Below are 20,846 nucleotides of genomic sequence, written 5' to 3' on the forward strand. Positions count from 1 at the left end.
ATGTAACCTAATGTTATGATCAACATCTCAAAGCATGACTTCATGCTGTGGTTACTGGAGCAAGATAACAGCTGTGTGTGCATGTGTGCCTGGATCTGTCCCTGGATCTGTCCTGCTGAAAGACAACAATGCAGCCATCTCTATACATGTCTGACACCGTAATCAGCGGCATCAGTGTCGTGATAACGGAATGATAAATGTCAATGTCATATTCAGTATTCTATGATACTACACTATGTCCCTGATCCCTGACTTGTATTGGGTGTGGTGGACCTGGGCGGGTTCGACAAGATAAGAAATAAAGTAAAGCATGACACAAAATAAAGAGGAAAGAAACTTTATAAAACAGTTTTATTTCTGTTAAATAAGAAAACTTGAATGGTGTTAAAAAAATTACACAATGTGTCATCAATATTGTATCCCTTACTGTGGACTGCCATGGATTAGAAAGCCTTTAATATGCTGCTGTATAAGTCTTTTTTTATTTCAAATATTTTCTACAAAAATCACATAAAAATGTGGATAATGTATTTACATGGTCAGCTGTTTATGTAATGATTAAATATCAGATTTAGTTCAGCATTTTAGCATTTTTTTTTAAATAAATAACACAATATTATACATCTAACTCTTCTTAGAAGGGAAGTGGGTCTAAAGACTTCCTGATTGTGTTGTTCTATCTCAGTACGTTACACTGCAACAGGAAGGAGATCATTGTCACTTTCTAGGCTTTTTTTTTTTTGTTAGTGTGTGTGTCTAAAGCTGGGCTTCTTTGACGAAAGAAGCTGCAGCCAGGTTCACATCGTGGCAGTCAGAAGGTCCCTGTCAATCAAGAGAGGCTTGTTAATTCAACAGTTTTATGGATCCTGCTGACTACAAGCTACATTAAAACACATGAAAGCACAGCGTTGCTAATTTACCGCTAAAATTTACAATGGCTCTGCTCTATTCAAGTGTCTCAGTGAGTCATGCGTGACAGTGAGGCAGCACGCACTGTACCAGGATCCTGAAACTGAAGGAGCTAAATGAATAATTTTATGATTTATATCTGTTCTTTCCTGCTGTGACATGTCAAAATGTCATCTGTGGATGCATTACAAACATTAATAGATAAGACCACAGTTTCGTAAATAAGACTATAGATTCAAAGAAGATAAGGTTTTGTACCATAGGAAAAAAAAACTGTATATCAATAAAGATCTAGTTATCGAGGATTTACGGTTATCGTGGGAGTTCATGTCAGTCAGCTATCTGCTATCTACATAATAAAATAATTATCTGGACACTCCCATGTGAATGTGACTGTATTGTTATCATTATGTTGTTATTGTCAAAGACATATCAAGACATATCAGTGTGATGAGATTAATTATTACCTGAGCTAACTTAAAATGCATTCCTTAAATTCAGCTGGAATTGCTACCAAGGTTGTTGGATAAAATCACAAACAAACAAAAAACAGAAGATTCGTATTTACATGATTGTGTGAATATTATTCAGCGTGATCGTAAGAAACTGAGAGACAGAGTAGGCAGGTGAAAGAGTGAAGGGTGAAAAGGTGTGCAGCAGGTGTGGGTGATTATAGACAGTGTGTGCTGATCGCTCTGTGCTCCTACCTTTGTGCATCTGTGTGTTGAGCTAAGATTTGAGATTTTTTTTTTTTTTTTTGTGGAAGCAGAAAGGTTTATTGATCAGGCTTGAGAAGGAGGAGTCTGCGGCTCGGAGATTAGCGCTGTGGCTCCGTAGTCTTGTCCCAACATCTGCCTCTCCGCCTAAAACAACAGCTACTGATCACTTCTCATTCAGTGTTTAAGGAGGCGTGAGTCTCCAGTCTGGGATGAAGTTCAACAGAATCTGATCTAAAAGGCAGTTTTTAAATTTCCCCCATTGAATTCCTGCTTGAATGAGTTTATGTTTGTAATTTATAGTTAATTAAAGTCACTTAGATTATTCTTAAACAAACCCAGTTTGAATATTTATGTTTAAAGGAACAGTTCGGCACAAATATGCTTATTCGCTTTGTTTCTGATAGTGAAATGAGAAGATCAACACCACTTTCATCATATATAAAGCTAGCAGCTGGTTGGCTTAGCTCAGCTCCCAGCCAAGAAACAGTTTGGCATGTAACCCCCTATGAAATGGTAAATTGTTTTTTTTTTTTATACTGCAGTATTTGTATGAAGTAGACAAGTGATATATAATGTGTTAATCGGTGAGCTTTAGAAGTGCTGGCAGGTGGATTTTGTTCCCCTCTGACAGAGATTAGATGTTTCCCCCGTTTCCAGTCTTTATGCTAAGCTAATCATCTCCTGGCTCTAGCTTCACGGACAGATGAGGGAGTGTAGATAAGAGTATAGATCTTCTCAACTATTTCATCTCTCCACAAGAAAGCGAATGAGCATATTCCTGAAAACTATTGCAGAGTAAATCATGATCCCTCATGTCTGCTCTTCATTACATGTTAGCATTAGCATGTGGAGAATTTGACTGCTTTCCTGTCAGCACTCATCCCTTACTTCACCACAGAGCTTGGAGACCCACCCAGGCATCAGTAACAACTCTTCTGATTTTGTCCACAGTCCTGTCGCCCCCTTCAGGCAGCACTGCTTCATTTTACTGCTTTTTTTCCCCCCAAGTAATATGTTTATCTCTCAAACCATTCAAACCAATGCTACCATACAAACTAAGTGAGCTCTCAAAACATATGTTAGTTAAAATAATTCTTAACACAAGCACATCTCATCTGAAATGACTTCAAGTGGGTGAGTGACAATGTTTCTGACACAGCGGATGCATGCTTTGTTACACAACGTGCAATAACCTGAGTGAGATGACAATAGCAGACATGCAGCAGAGACAGCGTAGCAGCATCGCGACATGTTCAACAGTATTTCTTTTTTTTTTTATGGAAAATTGCTACAGACATGCAGACGACAGATAAAACAGACACAGCAGGGAGCAGAGAGTGAGTTATTTCTGGAGCAGCACAAGATGCACATGTGATCTTGACTGTATGCCTTCCATGCAAACTTATGACAAGCACACAGCAGACACTTTGACTTGCCTTGGTAGGAAAAGCACAGCACAATAATATTAATGATGATTCTGTTCAAGTGTCCTAGAAAGTCACGACGGTGTCGCAACATGCACCTGTGCTTTTCTGACCGTGCCATGCCAAAGTGTGTTTTTTAAATATGCCTGTTCTACATCACACTACCACCACCACTGTTAGTCTACTGTATGTTCCCAACAAAAACACAAAGCACGACTCTCTTTTCACACTTACTGCTGCTTTGGCCAACAGGTTCGCATTTTGTCTCCGCAGATCAGACTTGATTAAGCCTGCAGAGAAATAAAGAGACAAATAAGTCAATCCTGCGTGAGATAAGCACAATGACACTATTTTATTACAATAAAAATATGACTTTAGGTCCACCTTAATGCATTTAAGGAAACACACATGATATGGAAATAAAAATGTGGTTGCATGACATGATGTAATAATGGTGACTATAGAGTAGATGACACATTCGAATCCTAACAGTGCCTCAATTAAAGTATAATACATTTTGTTCAGTATTTCCCAAGACTGTGTGGCAGGATGAAATACAGTATGTCTAACTCAAGTTAAGCATCCTGGCTTATCTTCAAAGTTTATGTTGCACAAGTATAAAAACAGCTTGATTACAATTTAATAATTAACCTCAACCCCTTCTTTAAGGAGAATGTTTCACAACAAATTATAACCTTTGTAACTGAAAATGTTACAGAGAGACGATACTGTGAGCTAATTTTCTTTTAAAGCTGGCATGATGACCCCGGCAAAAGTGCACTCGTGTCTAAGTGCTGAGTAAGTTACAAAAGACAGTGAGTCAGTCTGCTGACCTTTGTGAGCAGAAAAGTCTCATTAAGGAGTCTGAGAGTGTTTGTTGTAGTGTGCACAAAGTTAAATGCTGCAGCGGCTAATACAAGTTATACATTGCTCATAAACCCCTCAATGGGCCATGCAAAAACACTCAAGTGGCTTTGTATTGACTGAGGTGTCAACTGAGGCATGAAATCTCCCCTGTAATCGCTGGAAAGCAAGTGCCACTGTATGTACTGTGTGTCAGTATAGCTGTGCAGCATTTCTAACCGTATGATGATTACCTTCTAGGTGATGCAAAAGTTTCCATTACTCAGTCAATGGACAACAAAATATTTACTGCTCCACCCTCTGACCTGTTTTTCAAGAAACTTCAGCTTGCAGCTTTGTTTAATGAAAAACAGTCACTTTTGAGCGACGAGGATGGAGACGGGAACAAGAAAGTGCCTGCAGCGACGGGAAGTCTTTCCCCAGACGACAGTTTAAAACAGAGTGTTGTGTTTTTACTTAACCTATTCAAGGAAATTAAAGAATTTCTAGGAACTAATTTCTAATCCCGGAGCTGCTTCTAACGTCATACAGCTTTCCTGTAAGCTATGGCCTGTGACAACATTCTTTGTTAATTATATTGAACAATAAAAACACATCTGTCACTGTGCTGGAAATATTCTGTATCATGACATTTAACCCTGAAACCGTCCTTCAAGTTATACAATAACTGTGAGCTCCATTCTTGGAATTTAACATTTTCCCACAGGAGCATTAGTAAACCCATTACAGAAACAGTCACAAACCAAGACAATTCTTGTGCACTGCTCTATGTGACTCGAGATCAGTAGCTTGTTATGACTCTACGTAGTATATTTTTTACAGTCACAAAGGTCTTACCTGTCATTATTGTGCCAATTAGAAGAAAGACGCAGAGGAAGATGTTTCCTGCCAGCGTGCCAAAGTTATCGATGATCTTCCCCTGGCAGATGGTGAATATAATGCCAAACACCTGCGCATGCAGAACATGTGACAGTTAAGACTAGAGCTTGGGAAGCCTGTGGGCATCAGCTATCCAGGGCCCCGTTAAACAAAAGTATTTTGTGAGCGCCGCTTACACAAATTGCAAATTTGTGAGTCTTGCAAAGCCGTCACATGCTTATGCACAGGCTGCAATTATGGTGTTTGTTTTTGTCTCACACTGTGAATTGCAGCATTTGCATGTTGCAAATTTGGTGAGAAGTTTCCTGGAGAAAAAAAGGTGAATGACTCACTTTCACTGTGTGACCAGTAAAAACACAAACACTTGTTAAGGTGCTGTCTAACCCACAGTTGGGTTTTCTTGCACTGTTATGTTGAGAACGACCCTTTTAGTGACTCAGCCGTACTTGTGCTGAACAGTTGAGGAGTCCGGAGGAGGTTCCCTCTGACTCCGGGTACGTCAGCTCGACTGCAAACTCAAAGCCAAGCGGCAGGTAGCCCGTCATGAAGAACCTAGACACACACACACACACACACACACACACACACACACACACACACACACACACACACACACACACACAGGAGCACAGAGACACAGAAATTATAATCATTAATCATCACATGTTCATCTATGACAGGGCTTTTCCTGCTCTCAACTCTAATACTTTGGATGTATTTTTCAACCGCAGCGGTAACAGCTCCTCTTTCTGTTATTACCACAAAACATCTGGTTCTAATTTGACATTAACTTCAATATCACAGCCTGTATTTTGCACGTATACTTTAGGACACAACCTCTGTTCAATGATGTATTGTTGTTGTTGTTTTTTTGCCTCTCCCACTTCTTAATACCTCACAACAGGATGAAAACTTTGTGTGAACTAAATGCAAATGTCCTCCCAGGAACTTAAGACTAATGCCTTCATCTATAGCTGAACAGAACTCGTCAAGTTATACAGGAACAACAGGATTTGAAAGTAGTCCAGTGACATCAGTTTATTCTCTCACTCAATAGCAGCAGCTCTTCTTTCCACTGAAGTGACAATAACTGAAACTCAATGGCAGGGTTCTGACAGGGCAACAGCAGCAAAACACATCATCCTGAGTCAGTGCGTACTGTATTTCCAGACACCTTTCTTTGACATTTAAGTGGCTTCTTCTGCAAATAAGTATGCTTCAATAACAAGAACACAGAGCAGCAGACGTGATGCCTTCACATATAGTTGCTTTTCTTTTTAAGATGTGAGTCCATCGAGAGCTTTGTTTAGGACACAGCGATACATAGAGAAATGTAAATTCCCAAAACAGAAGCTCTTACATAGAAAAATACTCAGCACAGCGGTTGTACGCATTGGATAAAAGAAAGAGCTAAAGCAGTGTTATCAATCGAATACCAGGAGCTCCAGGAGGAATGTGAAGCTGATTTGGTCTCCATTAGCCTGAGTCACATGAATCGTGAACACTGTCTGGCGTGCATGTGAGCATGTACGATTTATTATGTAGGTGTGCCTTCACAGAAAGGGCGAGCCCAATCTGGAAGACCAATCTGTGCTACTGAAGAGGTGTTATGATTTCACAACGGCCACATAAAGGTTCAAACTGGATGTGAAAGTATACTGCTGGCTACCAAATCCGCTTTTAATTTGAAAAAAAAAATAGCCTTGTGGATCATTATCCTCCATGAAGATTTTAACTGTCATTTTTCCAATTCATATTGCCTTGTATAGCCTTTATCTGAGAACCATGTTGAACACAACTTGACTGTTACTGTTAACTGTGTTTAAATGTCCCTTTATTGTTTGCTTTGAAAAACAGTATGTATCTCAGACTCCCTGGAAAGCAGTAATGACATGCTGTGGATTTTCCTGCTGGCATTAAGTAAACTAAATTGAATTAAAATAACTGTTTGAGATGATTCCACACAACCCTGGTCTCTATCTATGTTTTCCTCTTCCCATGAGCAGGGGGTTGTGTTACCTCTGCTCTTTATATCCTGAGTTTGAATTCTAGGTCAGTGTGTACAAAGGCAAAGGCTTTACCATAGGTATATATACATATGATCTCATCAGGCCAAAGTTGACCACTAAATAAACATACTGTAAATTATTATTGCAAAAGTCAACAAAAATATTGCACTCTGGGAAATTAACATAACAGACTTGACTGCATGAAGAAAGAATCTACTGGACAAGGGTTGGCAAAGTTTTCTGTCAATGATTCAGGTCTTTTTTTTTTTTTTATAAAGTGCTTACAGTGGAGGAGACACACTCTGTGTAAGGAATCTGCAAATAGTGACAGCTTAAAATATGATCTTACTGAGCCCAGTCCATTTTGCTAATTTAAGATATAATCCATCTTGAAAATTAATATTTTTGGTGATTTGGTAGCAAATGTATGTATATATATATATATATAAATATAATATTTTATATTATATATTCTAAAACAATGATGTGTATTTTGAATAAAATATCATACACATGAGCACAGACATTAAAAAATAAGTAAATCCTTATCGATCTAAAAAGAAAGAGGCAATGAATGAAAGAATACCCGAGAGCTCCGGCGGTGATGAAGACCACCCAGAGGTGTCCCAAACTGAGTGTAGCAGCATAGACGATCATCCCCACCAGAGACATGAAGTAGACCGCGAGGGTAGTCTGCCTGGAGAACACATGAAAAATATACAACTACTTGTTTTAGTTGATAAAATCTAATATATAATTAACATTATCAGGATAAACTGCTGCGTTTTCAAGTGGAGAAACTCCTCATGTTACATTAGGCACAGTAGCAGACCACAGCAGCTTCTCAATGAATTAAAAATGCATTAGGATAAAGGCATATATATGATGAAGCTTTCAAATTTAAACATCCTCTGTGAAATGTTTGATCACTGGGTCCCCCTGGGTCCCCCCGGTCTGTTTGTTTTCGTGAATGCACACGAGGACAGAAAAAAGCTCAGTGGTCTCATACTGCTGCACTAATCAACAGGTGGCAGTAATGCGCCAAGAACACAGCATTGTGCCAACAAAGCCAGTGAATCAGAAGAAGACTGTTAGCAAGAGAATATGGATGTAAACAATGCAGGTTTTCAAATTAAAAGCAAATGCCGTTGCAAATGTTTTATGGGGAAGAAAATGCATTAAACATGTTTGTTAGACCTAAACACAACGTGTTTTGATGAGTAACACTGAATGTAAAGTTATTTTTGATCACAAGAAAACTCCACAGGTGCCTATAAAAATCACTAATAACTAAATAATCATTTTTATATGTCACAAAAAACAGAATTGAATACATTTTGAAATAAGTCTTGTCCACAATGACCATAACACAACTGAAACTGCAGTCTGACATTTGGAATAAATTAACCAAAAAAAAAGTCCCCATAAATGAATAATAAACGCCATTTAAAAAGGAACTGAATGGAAAGAACTGAATGGAAACAAAATTGGTGATAATATTGAAATTAACAGAGAAACTGCAAAATATGTGAGAAAGCGCTCTCGGGCTACAATGTGTGGGACTGAATGTGTCCCTGCATGTAAGCCACAAACACGGCTGCATTCCTACATTTGCAGAACAAAAGTCTTGTAAATAAGACAGAGGGGGGTTAACTAAAGCACACACCAACCCCCCCACCCCCCCAGAGGGTGGATGCTGCTGTCACTACACAGCCAGAGAGCACATGAGGCAAAGAGGTCGCTGTCAGAGCAGCATGCTGCACCTGGAAAAGCAGACACAGAGCCAACGACAGCCAACACATAAATACTGAAGCTCTGCAGTGAGATGAGAAGGGGAATGACAATAAACAGGACAGAGCAGAGCTTGTGTAGCTGCTTAATGATGGATAAATACAGGTTGAAAAAAAAAGTGGAAAAGAAGTGTTAGAAACTTTGGATTGTGAATCAATAAGTGACAATATTTTTTTTTTTCTTCCACGCTTTCTCCGTCTCTGCCCTTTCCCTTTCGCCTTACTTGTAAGTTTTAGTTCTGTCCAACCAGACGCCACAGATCAGGGAGCCGACCATGCCCGCTATGACGATGGTAAGGCCGATCCTCCCAGCATTCACCTCTTCTCCCTGAAGGGTCAAGGAAGACAGGACATAGGTCAGTGACCCTGTGACCTTACATACTGAGGAAAGACAAGGCAGTTCCAGATAAAGCAGACGCTGTTTCACACGGGAGAAGTGAGGTGTGTATTTGAATGAGCTGAATGAGAAATGTTTCTACATCAATCTGATGTTGCATCAGTCATTTCTTCACACATCCAGTTAATGGCCTTTAATATTATATTAAAAGCTTCAGAAGGAAACATTGTTCCATAAAATTATACATATATCTCAGCAGCAGCCAGTTGTGATTCCTACTATGGAAATGACTACTACTACTGAAACTCAAGCGTAAAAAAATTATTTTAATTAGAAATAAATGAATTCTGTGTCGAGAGAAAACTGGGTTTATAAGTGTTAAATCTGTGAACACAGTGCAGTTCATTCATTTCATGTTGGATTATTTCTGGGTATTAAAAGGTTATAGTTCAAGCTGCCAATATGTGAATATAAATATGAACTCTAACCGCAATTTTTTTTTGAAATGGCAAATTATAGGATGTGCATCAAGAGTTTTGGGAAGTATGAATGACTGGTGGTGAATACAAAGGAGACACTGAAGTGAAACACTGTTGTGTTTACTTACAGGGTAATGGTCGATGATCATGCGGTTCAGCAGGGTGCCAACAGCATAGAAACAACCTACGTTCAGACCTGTCGGACGGGAAAGACTGTCAAAGAAAGTCTGCGAACCACAAACCTCAGGAGAAAATTATTTTTCAGGAACCTTTCCACAACGTCGAGGAAGCATCGAGCTAACCTCCTTAACGGAATTATGAAATACTGTAGAAAGAGTGCGGGGAAGGATTTGGTTCTCACTTGTGTGTAATGGACCAAATCAAACTGGTTTCCAAAACACAGAGCCGTCCTAAACCAAGGATTTCTATAAAAGGATAGGTAGCCCTGAGTGTTTTTTCTTCAACAAAAGGTTTATACAAAGTCGTTAACTCGGACATAAACTAAACAAGACAACTACACTTCTTTAAACACTCTTTGTTTCATACTATTTGCATATATTACTGTCTAAGAATGAGTCTGCCTCTTGAATGTAAGGAGGAACAGCAGCTACAGTTCAGTTTAAGTGACAGGGACAGGTGGAGCTGCAGGAGAGAGAGAGAGCATGACAGTCACAGGTAAATCTGAGACTCTGCATACTTATCTGGCAACCCGTATGACCACATTACGCAGGAAGACAGAAGGACAGAGTGACGGAGACAAACACACACTAATAATAGTCACGTGAATTGTGTCACATGAAATGACACAGAAAGGTCAATGGAGGTTAAAATGTTTCCTTAAACTGCTCACAGCTGTCGGAGAGAGCGGCTATGATTGGACAAACTGGAAAGAAATTTACTTTCACCTGATGAAATGTTTTACCTCCAGTCACGTCGCTCAAAAACACCTGTTAAACATTGTCAGACTATATACAAACTTTGGACCCTGACACTTTGGACACTCACTATCATCTGTTTGGGCATTTGAATAATTAATGACTTGAGTGCAGCGGACTTTTATGACATTCAACATGACCCTTGTTACACTTTAAAGGGAGAGTGTTGGTCTACATGTATAATTCCTGCCATTATTCAGGAGAATCACTGACTGATGTGGTGCAGGGCAGCTGTGGTGATGTGTATGACACAACCTGAATCTCGCAACCATTTTCAGTTGGTCAATATAACGGTCACTGTGGGGAACAGCACTGACAATGTAACTTTAAACAAACAAACCGTTACTGCAGAGAGAGGTTATGACCGACCGTAAGTGACGATGAGGAGGATGAAGGGCCTGTTGCGGAGCAGCCTGCGGATGGAGGCGGTGTACGAGTACTGCTCTGGTGGGATGCTGCGAGCTGTGGCCTGGGCCTGAGTCGGAGGAAGCTTAGGACGCTCCTGGAAGACTGACATAACGAGAAACCAACAACATTATTAAACACAAATTAACAGCAGATTCGGTGCCTTGTTAACCTCTTGACCTTTTTTTTTTTTTTTTTTTTTTTTTGCCACATTCATCATTACAAGCTCATGTTGTACCTAAAAGCACTGGTCAAACCTACAGAGCTGCAACTGAAATTACAGTCAGCAGCAGTGTCTACAAAGATACAAAAACCAGTCTTGCTGAAATATTGGAAAATGTGCAGCAATACAACCAGAAGCATCATATTATTTTAAACTGACACACATACATACATGTGATATTGTCAAACAATGTAGAACAATATTTTTTTTTACTTTGAAGCTGGGGACATTTAAGAAGAATATTGGGATTTAACAGGCTAAATCAACAGAGGTTTCCTGTTAGAAATTATGTTTGTCCTCTTTACACAAGCAAACTGCTGCAGCTGCAAACCTCCGATATGTGTACCACACGCCTGTGCCTCTGCACAGATGAGCCATCTGTACTTTGTGTAAAGCAGCTTCAAACATTTCAACATGTGGACACATTCACACAGTTGGACAGGTCCAAACACATACAGCGTGGTGCAGCTAGTCTTCTGCTGAGCGTTCTGCAGGCTGAGGGGCAGGCAGCCAGTCACCGTCACTTCTCCAGGTGAAAACTGTGATGTGACCTGCTTCACTGGTTCTTTCTCCTGGGTGGGAGCACATGCCCTCAGGACTCTAGGGAAACACAGATGTCTCTCTTTGTGGATACTGGAGCTGAACCAACAACTCCCCCTCCCCCCGGTCAATCTGACCTGGAGGTTCGTGTGCAGTAACCACCTCTCACTCATTTTACTAAACAGATCTGCTCTTAGGCCCTGCTCAGACCTGGTATTAACATCTGTCTCAGGTGATCCGATCACAGGTGGACAGCTCGAAGGTGTGAACGCACCCAAGACGCATTGAGGACTCATGTGAGATCCGATCATTCAGACCACATTCGGAGATAGTCCAGCCCACGTGTATCCACAATGTTTTTAGCAGTGTGAACGCAAATGCGTCCTGAGCCACATCGAAGGACCGCCTACTCTACTGACGTCACAGTCTGACGAGTCCCGCCGCAGTTTATAATGAAGCCAAATATTTTACTGTTTCAAATGGATCAAACTTTATTTAACTGTAAGAGCATTAATTCGGTCAACCCCTCGCTCTCTCTCTCTCACACACAAGCACATTGACCACGGACCCGACTGTCCATTGGCTAAAAGCAACAACACATACCTGTTTATTTGCATGTAAAACAGGAAATCCGATCACAAGTGGTCAATCGAGACGCACGTACGGACTCATTTTAAAGCCAGGTGTGAACTTGATGAACCTTATAAGTGAAGGTGACGTCATTTAAACTATAACAAGATCCCAGCCGCATTTTTCTGTATGTGCGGTCACTGTTAGTCAAAGGAAATGCAAAGTTGTATTCAAACAGCTTTTGGAGTGCTCACCCTGTATATTTGTAAATTTGTAGTTAATTTTGTACATGCTAATTTTCCTTTTTAACACCCGGTGATTCCCCTCATTCGCTCCTATTTTGTCTTAGTGGTAAACTCAGCAGCAGCCAAACTTCTTCTTTCCCCCCCTCTTTGCACACAGTTTATGAAAATCTCTGAATCCTGGGACTTTGTCTGCCCTGCTGACTCACAAGCCTGTTGCAGGGCCACAGATGGCCCAGCCAGCAGGACAACCCTCACACATGGCATCTTGCATGTATGTGTGAGGGTGTGCTGTGTGCGTGAGTATATGTGTTATATCATGAAACTACTGCGGCCAACTGGTGTGAATTATCTCGCTGGAGTAACCAAGAGCAGCACAAGTCACATCCTTTGCTCCGTCCCAATCCATCACATGGCCTGAAGTGGAGGAGAGTCTGTACTTGCAGTGAGGAGTCTGGGCCCTGATGAGTCTTTAGATAGCAAAAGCTTTGTCTACAGAGCTATGTGATGTGGGTGAATTACGAATTTTTATGCTTTATCTCTAGCATATCTATCTTTCCAGTGCACTGTTTGTTTATGTGAAATAAACTAAAATGAAATGCCAGAAGAGGATGAATATAAGAGGTTGCAAGATGTTTACCAGGATAGGAAATAAAATCACACGAAATTCTGCAACAATATATTTGCCTTGTTTTTTTTTTACTTGTGAAATACTGTAAAATTTTCCTTCCTCAGTCCCCTAAAAATGATTGAAATGGAACAATCTGAGTGAGGGAAAGCCCCCAATGATTAAGCACAACTCAGACATGAACACTGGAACAGGGGGTGCAAATACTTGGGTTTTGAAAATAGACTAATTTGCTTTCTTGCTGAGAGTTAGATGAGTAGATTGATACCATGCTCCCACTTGTATGAGACAAGAGATGGTTAGCTTAGCTTAGCACAAAGACTGGAAACAGTTAGCCTGGCTCTATAAAGCTGCACCTCTAAAGGCTCACAAATTAACTTTTATGCACTTATATCTTGTTTGTTTAATCTGTACAACCAAAGTGAAGTCACTGTAAGTCAAAGTGGAAAACAACTACTTATTTTATATAATGTGTTTATAACTGAGCTTTTAAAAGCACTGGTAGGCAAATTTTGTAACCTTTGGATAGAGCCAGGCTAGCTGTTTCCCCCCTTGCTTTCAGTCTTTATGCTAAGCTAAGCTATCCATCTTGTAGCTGTAGCTTCATATTTAGCATACAGAATGGTGTCGATCTTCTCATCTACCTCTGGGCAAAAATGGAAATAAGTGCATTTCCCGAAATGCTGAACTACTCCTTTAAAGGGTCACAAGCAAAAGGGTTTGATTATGAACCAGGCTCATGTCCTGCTGGTCTAATGAACAGAGAATGAGCTGAAGTCTGCATTTCAAGGTGCGCTTTAAACAACAGGAGACTATAGACAAACTACAGTGACAGTTTAGTCAGACTGAATGCTGTGCATGGTACTACTACGGAATGCCTTCACAAGCATCCTTTTGTGTTTCTGAATGCTTACGAGCGCCCCCACCCTACCACCCACCCCACCCCACCCCCTCCTAACGTGACAGGACAACAGCTTTTTTCATGCGACTTCTCTGACCACTGCTCAGCACTACTAACAGAACTACTATCTGTGTTCTGACTAACTACTTCTGTTATCAGTCTATACCTCCTCCCTGAATGACACAGCACATGAATCTCGTTTTCTCAGTGACACAAACAGAGAGAAAAATGAATGTAATTGTGAGGTATGAGGTGTGAGGTACTAAATGTGTAATCAAAAATATAAACTCCGAGATAATATATGAGGCAAAAGACAAAGGAAAGTCAAAATGCATGGGCAACACATATAAAGCAGACGACAGCGAAGCATTTTTCCTGAAAGCTCACATCCCGTTTGTCACACCACTTCCTTCTATCAGACAATGCTAAGTCCCTTTGTTACCATAGGTCCTCTTTTTTGATATATCCATGAATCTAACGTTTAAATTACAAAACAACATGGTGATTTTAGAGCTGTAGCGCTCTTGCTGTACATTCTTGCCCATTCCCGTGACATCTCTCCTGACCTTACTTGTATCACAATAGTGTCTTTTTTGTCTCCCCCTCAGGAGGGGTTTTGTGTTGGTGCGAACATGCAGGTCAGCACTTGTCTTTTTGAATGGCGCTTCTTGTCAGAGTGTAAGGCTGCTGTAAATTAAAACCATCATCAGACGGATCCACTGAATAGGGAAATCCCATTGGCCCCTCTGAAAAAGATCCAGACAAAAGGCATCAAAAAGCCTGAGTATGCGGGGAGGTGTAAAAGCTTAGTGCGTGAGGCGATGACGTGTTTGATCTAATTCATTTCACTCACTTGACTCCTTCATTGACCACTACACCTCTTTACCCATTCACAAAAAATCATTGACTACGCAGTGCAGTAAAATCACTTTTGATTTAATCTGCATTTTATGTAAATTCAAAAACTGCCAAAACTGCAAAAAACATATCACCCTTTAAAATGTCTAGTCACCCATAAAGTTTCGGTTTTATTTGCTGAGGTTCCTGTCCCTACTCCAGTACGATGGAGGTAAATGGAGTTTCTCTTGCACTGCACAAAGCAGTGAGAAAGTACATCTGAAATACTGAAGAAGAGTTGAACTGTTGGAACAACTTTCTATTGAGGAAATAGTCCCAGTGAGAATCTTAAAATGTAGTTTTTCAATGCTCTGAGCAGAACAAATAAAATATTTTCACTTCCATTGTGTTGGGGCGACAGGACATGTTTCATTAATGAACGTCTCAAAACCACTACAGGTCAGAGAAACCACCTGTGCTCTAAAGCTGAAATGAATAGCTTATCAATCATTAGTCTTTTGACAGAAAATTAACTGGCAACCATTCTGATAATTGATTATTTGTTTAAGTCATTTGTTAAGCAAAAAGATCCACAGGTACCAGCTTCTCAAATGTGAATATTTGCTAGTTTCTCTTGTTTTTTATGATTGTGAACTCAACATCTTTGTATTTTGGACTGTTGGTATGACAAAAAAAGCAATTTGAATATGTTGGGCTTCGGCTTCAGGAAATGATAATGGGAATTTTAGATTAAACAATCAATCGGTTATTAAAGAAAATAACTGTCTGCAGCCTTACAGTTCTCCTTTGATGGAATAATTCTACCGTGTGCCAGGTTTTCTGAGTGTTAAATACTTGACACAGAAAAACTGAAGCAATTCGATAAAAGCGACCACTAACTAACAAACAACACAACCTAAAACGATCTTATGGTCTTAAAACTAAACTAACTAACCATGACAAGAGAAAGTTTGGAGAAAATACTAGTTTTGTTACCGGGGTGGAATGACCCTTTATGTGCTACATTCATCTTACCAAAGACAACAAGGATAAAGAGTAAGGTAGCCACTCCTGCTGTGATGTAGAACATGACGCTGATGTGGTGAGCCAGCTCATCCATGTCGTCCACATTAGGCACCAGGATGGGAGGCACCAGGAAGCCAATGGCGATGCCCAGCTGTGAGGCAATGAAAACACATATAACACAAGTTAAGGACAGAACACAAGTGAGTTGAGTAAAACAGCAAGTGAACACACCAAGAGGTACATTCATGTTTTTACGGTGACATTAAATGGCTTAAAAAGGTTCTGCTTTTAACAACACTGCTGCTACATACTGACTGAATGGTACCACAGCCTGTGTATTTAGAGGCCATTTATGTATATTATAGCGATGTCATTTTTACTCTTCACCATTATTAGTTTGTTACTGGTTCAGATGTAAATTGGACATGCAACTTCAAAACCTCATCATCTTTAAAGGAACACATCTTAATTTAAATTATTTAAATTATTTGATTATAGTTCAATTTTAATTATTCAAATTAATTATTTCAACTGAATTTCAATCATCAACAATTTTTCTTACAATATCTCTCATCTGTAGCTTGCCGATCAATCAAACACCAAATACAAGTTATTGCCCAAGAGAAAACCAACTCAGATAACCATAATAATTATTATATTAGCTACCACAACACATTGCTATATGAACATATTTTAACAGCCTCCATGTCATCTGACTAATTAACACAGAATTTCAAGATTGGGACCAAAAGTTTTTACATTTAAACCTCTAAACCGTCCGAGTCTGATGACCAGGTTTCAGCAAACAGTTAACATGATTCTCTCAGGCCTCTCACACTGAGACACTACAAGTCGTATGTGACTCTGGCATCCAGTGCAGCCCTGCACAATCTACAGACAGCTGTCGGACAGTTCATGCCTCTCTACGTGTCGCCAGCTGCAGAAAGCAGAAGTTAAAAGGTGAGTGATCAGATATTCAGACAAACCTGGTTTCCCAGAACTCCTATGGAACAGGCAGTGGAAACCTCTTTCTCTCCAAACCACACTGAGGCGAGGTAAGAAGGAATGCCAAGGACAAACACCGTGGCTACTGAGCACACAAACTGGCCCAAAAAAGTGACTGGGAACAGATTGGGACTTGCACTACCAATTTTTATCCACGCGCCAATGCAGTTAAAGGCTGAACCAACGAGGACGACATCCCGGATGCCCCTGTTCTCCAGAAGCCACAGGACGGGCAGAATAAGTGGGATATAAGTGAGCAGATATATCATGGCCAACCAGTCGATGGCCAGGGAGTCAATGTTGTAAAAGCGCATGAAAATGTTGCTAATAATGCCGTACTGGAGCCACATGAAGGCATTGCTGGCTGAGACGGCGCTGAAGAGAAACAGCATGACCCAGCGACGATGGTAAAGTTTGGTCTCAGGCTTCGGGGCCAGCTCTGCACCGTCACCTTGCAAAGCCTCGACGTCTAACCGGGAACCAATGGGTCCTGGACTCCACTGCAGCGAAGCGAGGCCTGGAGCGAGATTCTTTGCAGCCTTGGACCGCGGCCATTCCTCACCACTGAGTTCAGAATTTGCATGGTTGCCTTTCAAAGTATTGTTTTGTGGCATTTCAACTGTCCTAAAGCGGGGCCCTGGAACGTGAGAGGTGAGAGGTCTTAAGATTTCGCAGCTTGTGTCCTAACAGCTTGCTGTCCTGTGTGCAAACTGCTTGTTGTAGAAAGATGCCAGAGAGTGAGCACAGCTGGGGCTACTTAATGCTTTCAGAAGTGTCCTCAGTCCATTCACAACTCAGTGCATGTGACGGCATTGAGCCTCCATACCGCATGTCCACATATTTATTACCTTCAGTCCTGTCATGTGATGTTAATATAGGAAATCTTCCAATTCTATCTAAACCACTCCCACCAACTCAGACCCTGCTTTACCTCTTTAGTTAACGGTCCAAATAGCAGTTACCCCAGAAAACTAAAACAGAGATATTTCTCCGATGAACTTTAATGAAGTCTCTCTCATTTGATCGTGAGGAAGATTTTGTTGCTGCAAGAGGTTAATGTTTCCAGGTCTTCGTTTACCTACAGATCCCTGTACTGTACTAATGCAAAGGATATTCCTTTAGTCACCCTTCCTCTACTCATTTCATATATCTATTTATATATAAATAATGCATATATGCTGTTGTGTTATTTGATAAATGTATAACGTTTTTCTTTTCAACCGTGCCTGAAATGATCCGCTATCTCAGCCTTTGAAGACACTACGAAAGAGAGGACATGAATGTGGCAATGAAACCTTCAATGTGATGTCTTTAGACTTCCTTCTTGCAGGAGGGTGTGATATGATGACATGTGCTAATACAGAAGCAGTTTGGATGCTTTAAAATAACCTATGACACAACCAAACTGAGGCCTCATCTATCCCAAACAGTTCAGACACAAATGACAGAAAAGTGCTTCTTGTGTTAAGAGAATAAACTCTGATATCTCAACATGTCAACGTGTGTTCTATGTCATTAGGAGTAGTGTAAAGGAAGGTTTGAATAGTGTTAAATCTTTCTTTTAGGTGCCTCAACACATGCTCCAGAAGATTTGAAGGAAGTCTGCAAGTGTTTGTTCTTCCTCACTGAGACTCCATCCACAAACCCGATTCGACGCAAGCAGCAAAGTGATGACTTTTCAGTGACATTTCCTTGGAGTTGATGTTGAGTTGACTCAAGTGTTGTTTGCTCAAAACTGTGGGCTTATATTAACGGTGGCATGATGCTGATCTTTGTGATCCCGTCTGTTTATTTGGTTGCTCATGAAAAACGCAGCTGCTACTCATCTAAACAGAAAAGCAGCACATTGATGGTTTTTCTTTAGTGTGGATACATTTTCCTAAAAGCCAAATGTGCATCACCATGTAGAGGATTTTGTGTGTGGGTTATGTGGAGTGACAAGTCGCAGTCAGAGAATGTGGTCGTCGAAAGTTGAGAAACTATTTTCATGGGTGATTTACAATACATTCACAATACTATGATCTGCCTTGGCTTAAAAAAATAAATAAAATTATTCAACTCAAAGGCTGGTTATTTTTAATCTTCTGGTTAGATACTGTCCTTTATCTATCCATCTATCTATCTATCTATCTATCTATCTATCTATCTATCTATCTATCTATCTATCTATCTATCTATCTATCTCTGTACTGGAAGAAGCTTGTGTCTTATGTAATTTTTCCAATTCTTTTTTAGGTCTTCCCTGGGGCCACGACCATAATCTGTGCAAAAGCAGCCGTGCCCAGATCTGCTCACAGCCTCATATTTTTCAGTGTGTCACTGACATGCCATTAACTTGATGAATTTGTATTTTTCCTGGTAGCTATACCCACCTGAGCATGCTCCATCTTGTAACTTGGATATTTTATTAGTTTTCCTTTCAAACATCTTATCCTATAGTTTCTGTTTGTTTGTTTGTTTGTTTGTTTGTGTGTTTGTTTTGTTTTGTTTTTGAAGAACTTTTTCTGTGATTACTACTATTTCTCCTTCTCTGTTTCTCATATTGTATATTGTGTTTCAGAGGTTTGAATGAATGAATTACAGCCATGGCTGAGGGCAAGTATAAGCACTGACCACCTGAGAACCTGTTCACAGTAGTACATCCATGTCTCTTCTTGCATGCTGTAGCTGCATCGCTGTGTGTTGGTCCCATTCATTCTCTCACATTCTTAGCTAACAATGTTGTGCCTTGGACGCACAAGAGATGCACTGTGGTCGCCTGAACGTGCGTAATTACGCAAACGAGATGTGCCAAATAGATGTGGGAATGTCCAAGTGATTAGTGGTTAGTGGAGCTCTTAAATATAGTTTAAATCGGTGATCAAGTAGGTGAAGGGCTAACTTGACCCACTTACTGAACAGAGGACTCTCTTTGCCTCACAGCCTACCTGATTCCCGAAGACTCCGATGGAGCAGGCCGTGGACACTTCCTCTGAACCGAACCACACCGACGCGATTCTCGACGGCATCCCGAGGATGAACACCTGCGCCAACGAGCAGGAGAACTGCCCCAGAAAGGTGACGGCGAACAGGTTGGGTCTGACGCTGGCCACTTTGATCCATGTCCCGGCGCAGTTAAGCGCAGTGGCTACCAGCGCGATGACCCGGAGCCCCTTCTTGTCCAGCAGCCAGGTCACAGGGAAGATGAAGGGAATGTATGTCAGCATGTAGATCATAGACATCCAGTCTATGGTGAAGGTGTCCACGTTGTAGAACTTCATGAAAATGTTGTTGATGATCCCGTATTGTATCCATTGGAAGGAGTTGCACAGTGAATAAGAGCTGAACAGGAGGACAATCATCCAGCGGCGTTTGTACAGGCGGGTAGGTTGCGGCGCTTCGTGACCGTCCTGCTCACCCTGATAGTCGGCGCGCTGCGCCGCGTCACCCGCCTCCAGCTTGACATTGTTCTCCAAGTCCGCTTTAGTTTGATCCTCGTGAAGTTTAGTGTCTCCTAACGCTTGTTTCTCGCTCATATTAAACTGGTGTCTTCGATATACTCATGGAGTATAAAGTTTACACCTAACTGCTCTGGTTAAAGCACTTCAAACTAAGCTGAGAGGCTGAAATTCGCTCTGTTTCATGGGTGAACAGTCAACGCTTTATAGGCCTACAACTTCATGTTTTCAGCTTAAAGGAGAAGTTCAACTCAAACGCTATGTTTCAAATCTCCAGTCCATTGATCTGAACAGTTAATAAGCAAGTAGTGAAGACTCTACAACTTGCAGTTTGAGCGGCACTCTCGGATCCATAAATTCATTTCCTCCCAGGGTTGAAGTTACTGGAGAAGTCGAACTTACGCCTAAAGCCTGTGCTGTTGAAATAATTTGGAGTTACAGATAACTTTGTGGGTGAATATGATCCTCTCAGGTCGAGTTTACCGAGTGTTAACACGTGTAGGAGCGCCTGCTGTGACCCTCCACCCGGACCTAAAAACCGCTTTGGGATCTTGAAATAAATCGGTCAACTGAGGAACAAGGGCGGAGTTTCCTTAACGGGTGTTTGTGGCGTCTGAACAGCCTGTGAACGTGAGACATCAGACGCTGTTACACTCACAAACCTCCAGTTACAGCTGCTATTCATTA

The 20,846-nt window shown here is 40.8% G+C and overlaps 1 protein-coding gene across 2 annotated transcripts; it reads right to left on the reverse strand.

Annotated features, from left to right (window-relative positions):
• Positions 1-694: 694 nt before the first annotated feature.
• On the reverse strand, positions 695-20,748 carry LOC111239558 (feline leukemia virus subgroup C receptor-related protein 2-like). 2 transcript variants are annotated; one of them, XR_002665873.1, is made up of 11 exons: positions 19,650-20,748; positions 15,727-15,868; positions 10,715-10,855; positions 9,539-9,606; positions 8,819-8,922; positions 7,391-7,501; positions 5,242-5,347; positions 4,754-4,865; positions 3,287-3,342; positions 1,617-1,772; positions 695-822 (listed from the first exon to the last, which is right to left on the reverse strand). XR_002665873.1 is itself a non-coding variant. In XM_022769457.1 (10 exons), exons 1-10 carry the CDS (start codon positions 20,235-20,237, stop codon positions 757-759), a joined length of 1,494 nt encoding a protein of 497 aa, XP_022625178.1. In that variant the 5' UTR covers positions 20,238-20,748; the 3' UTR covers positions 695-756. The 2 variants fall into 2 exon arrangements, 1 of the variants encoding a protein (XP_022625178.1); XM_022769457.1 differs by lacking the exon at positions 1,617-1,772.
• Between the last annotated feature and the right edge of the window lie 98 nt (positions 20,749-20,846).

This window comes from Seriola dumerili, unplaced genomic scaffold (genome assembly GCF_002260705.1).
Source record: "Seriola dumerili isolate Sdu_G_001 unplaced genomic scaffold, Sdu_1.0 BDQW01000025.1, whole genome shotgun sequence".
NCBI classification, from domain to species: Eukaryota; Metazoa; Chordata; class Actinopteri; order Carangiformes; family Carangidae; genus Seriola; species Seriola dumerili.

Bases quoted from the DNA above. Each gene is read 5' to 3' on its own strand.
- LOC111239558 (XM_022769457.1), bottom strand. From the start codon at position 20,237: ATGAGCGAGAAACAAGCGTTAGGAGACACTAAACTTCACGAGGATCAA. The intron at 5,348-7,390 runs GTATTCTTTCAT...GTGTGTGTCTAG, and splicing joins ATCACCGCCGGAGCTCTCGG to GTTCTTCATGACGGGCTACC. The intron at 3,343-4,753 runs GTAAGACCTTTG...ATTTCTCTGCAG, and splicing joins AATTGGCACAATAATGACAG to GCTTAATCAAGTCTGATCTG.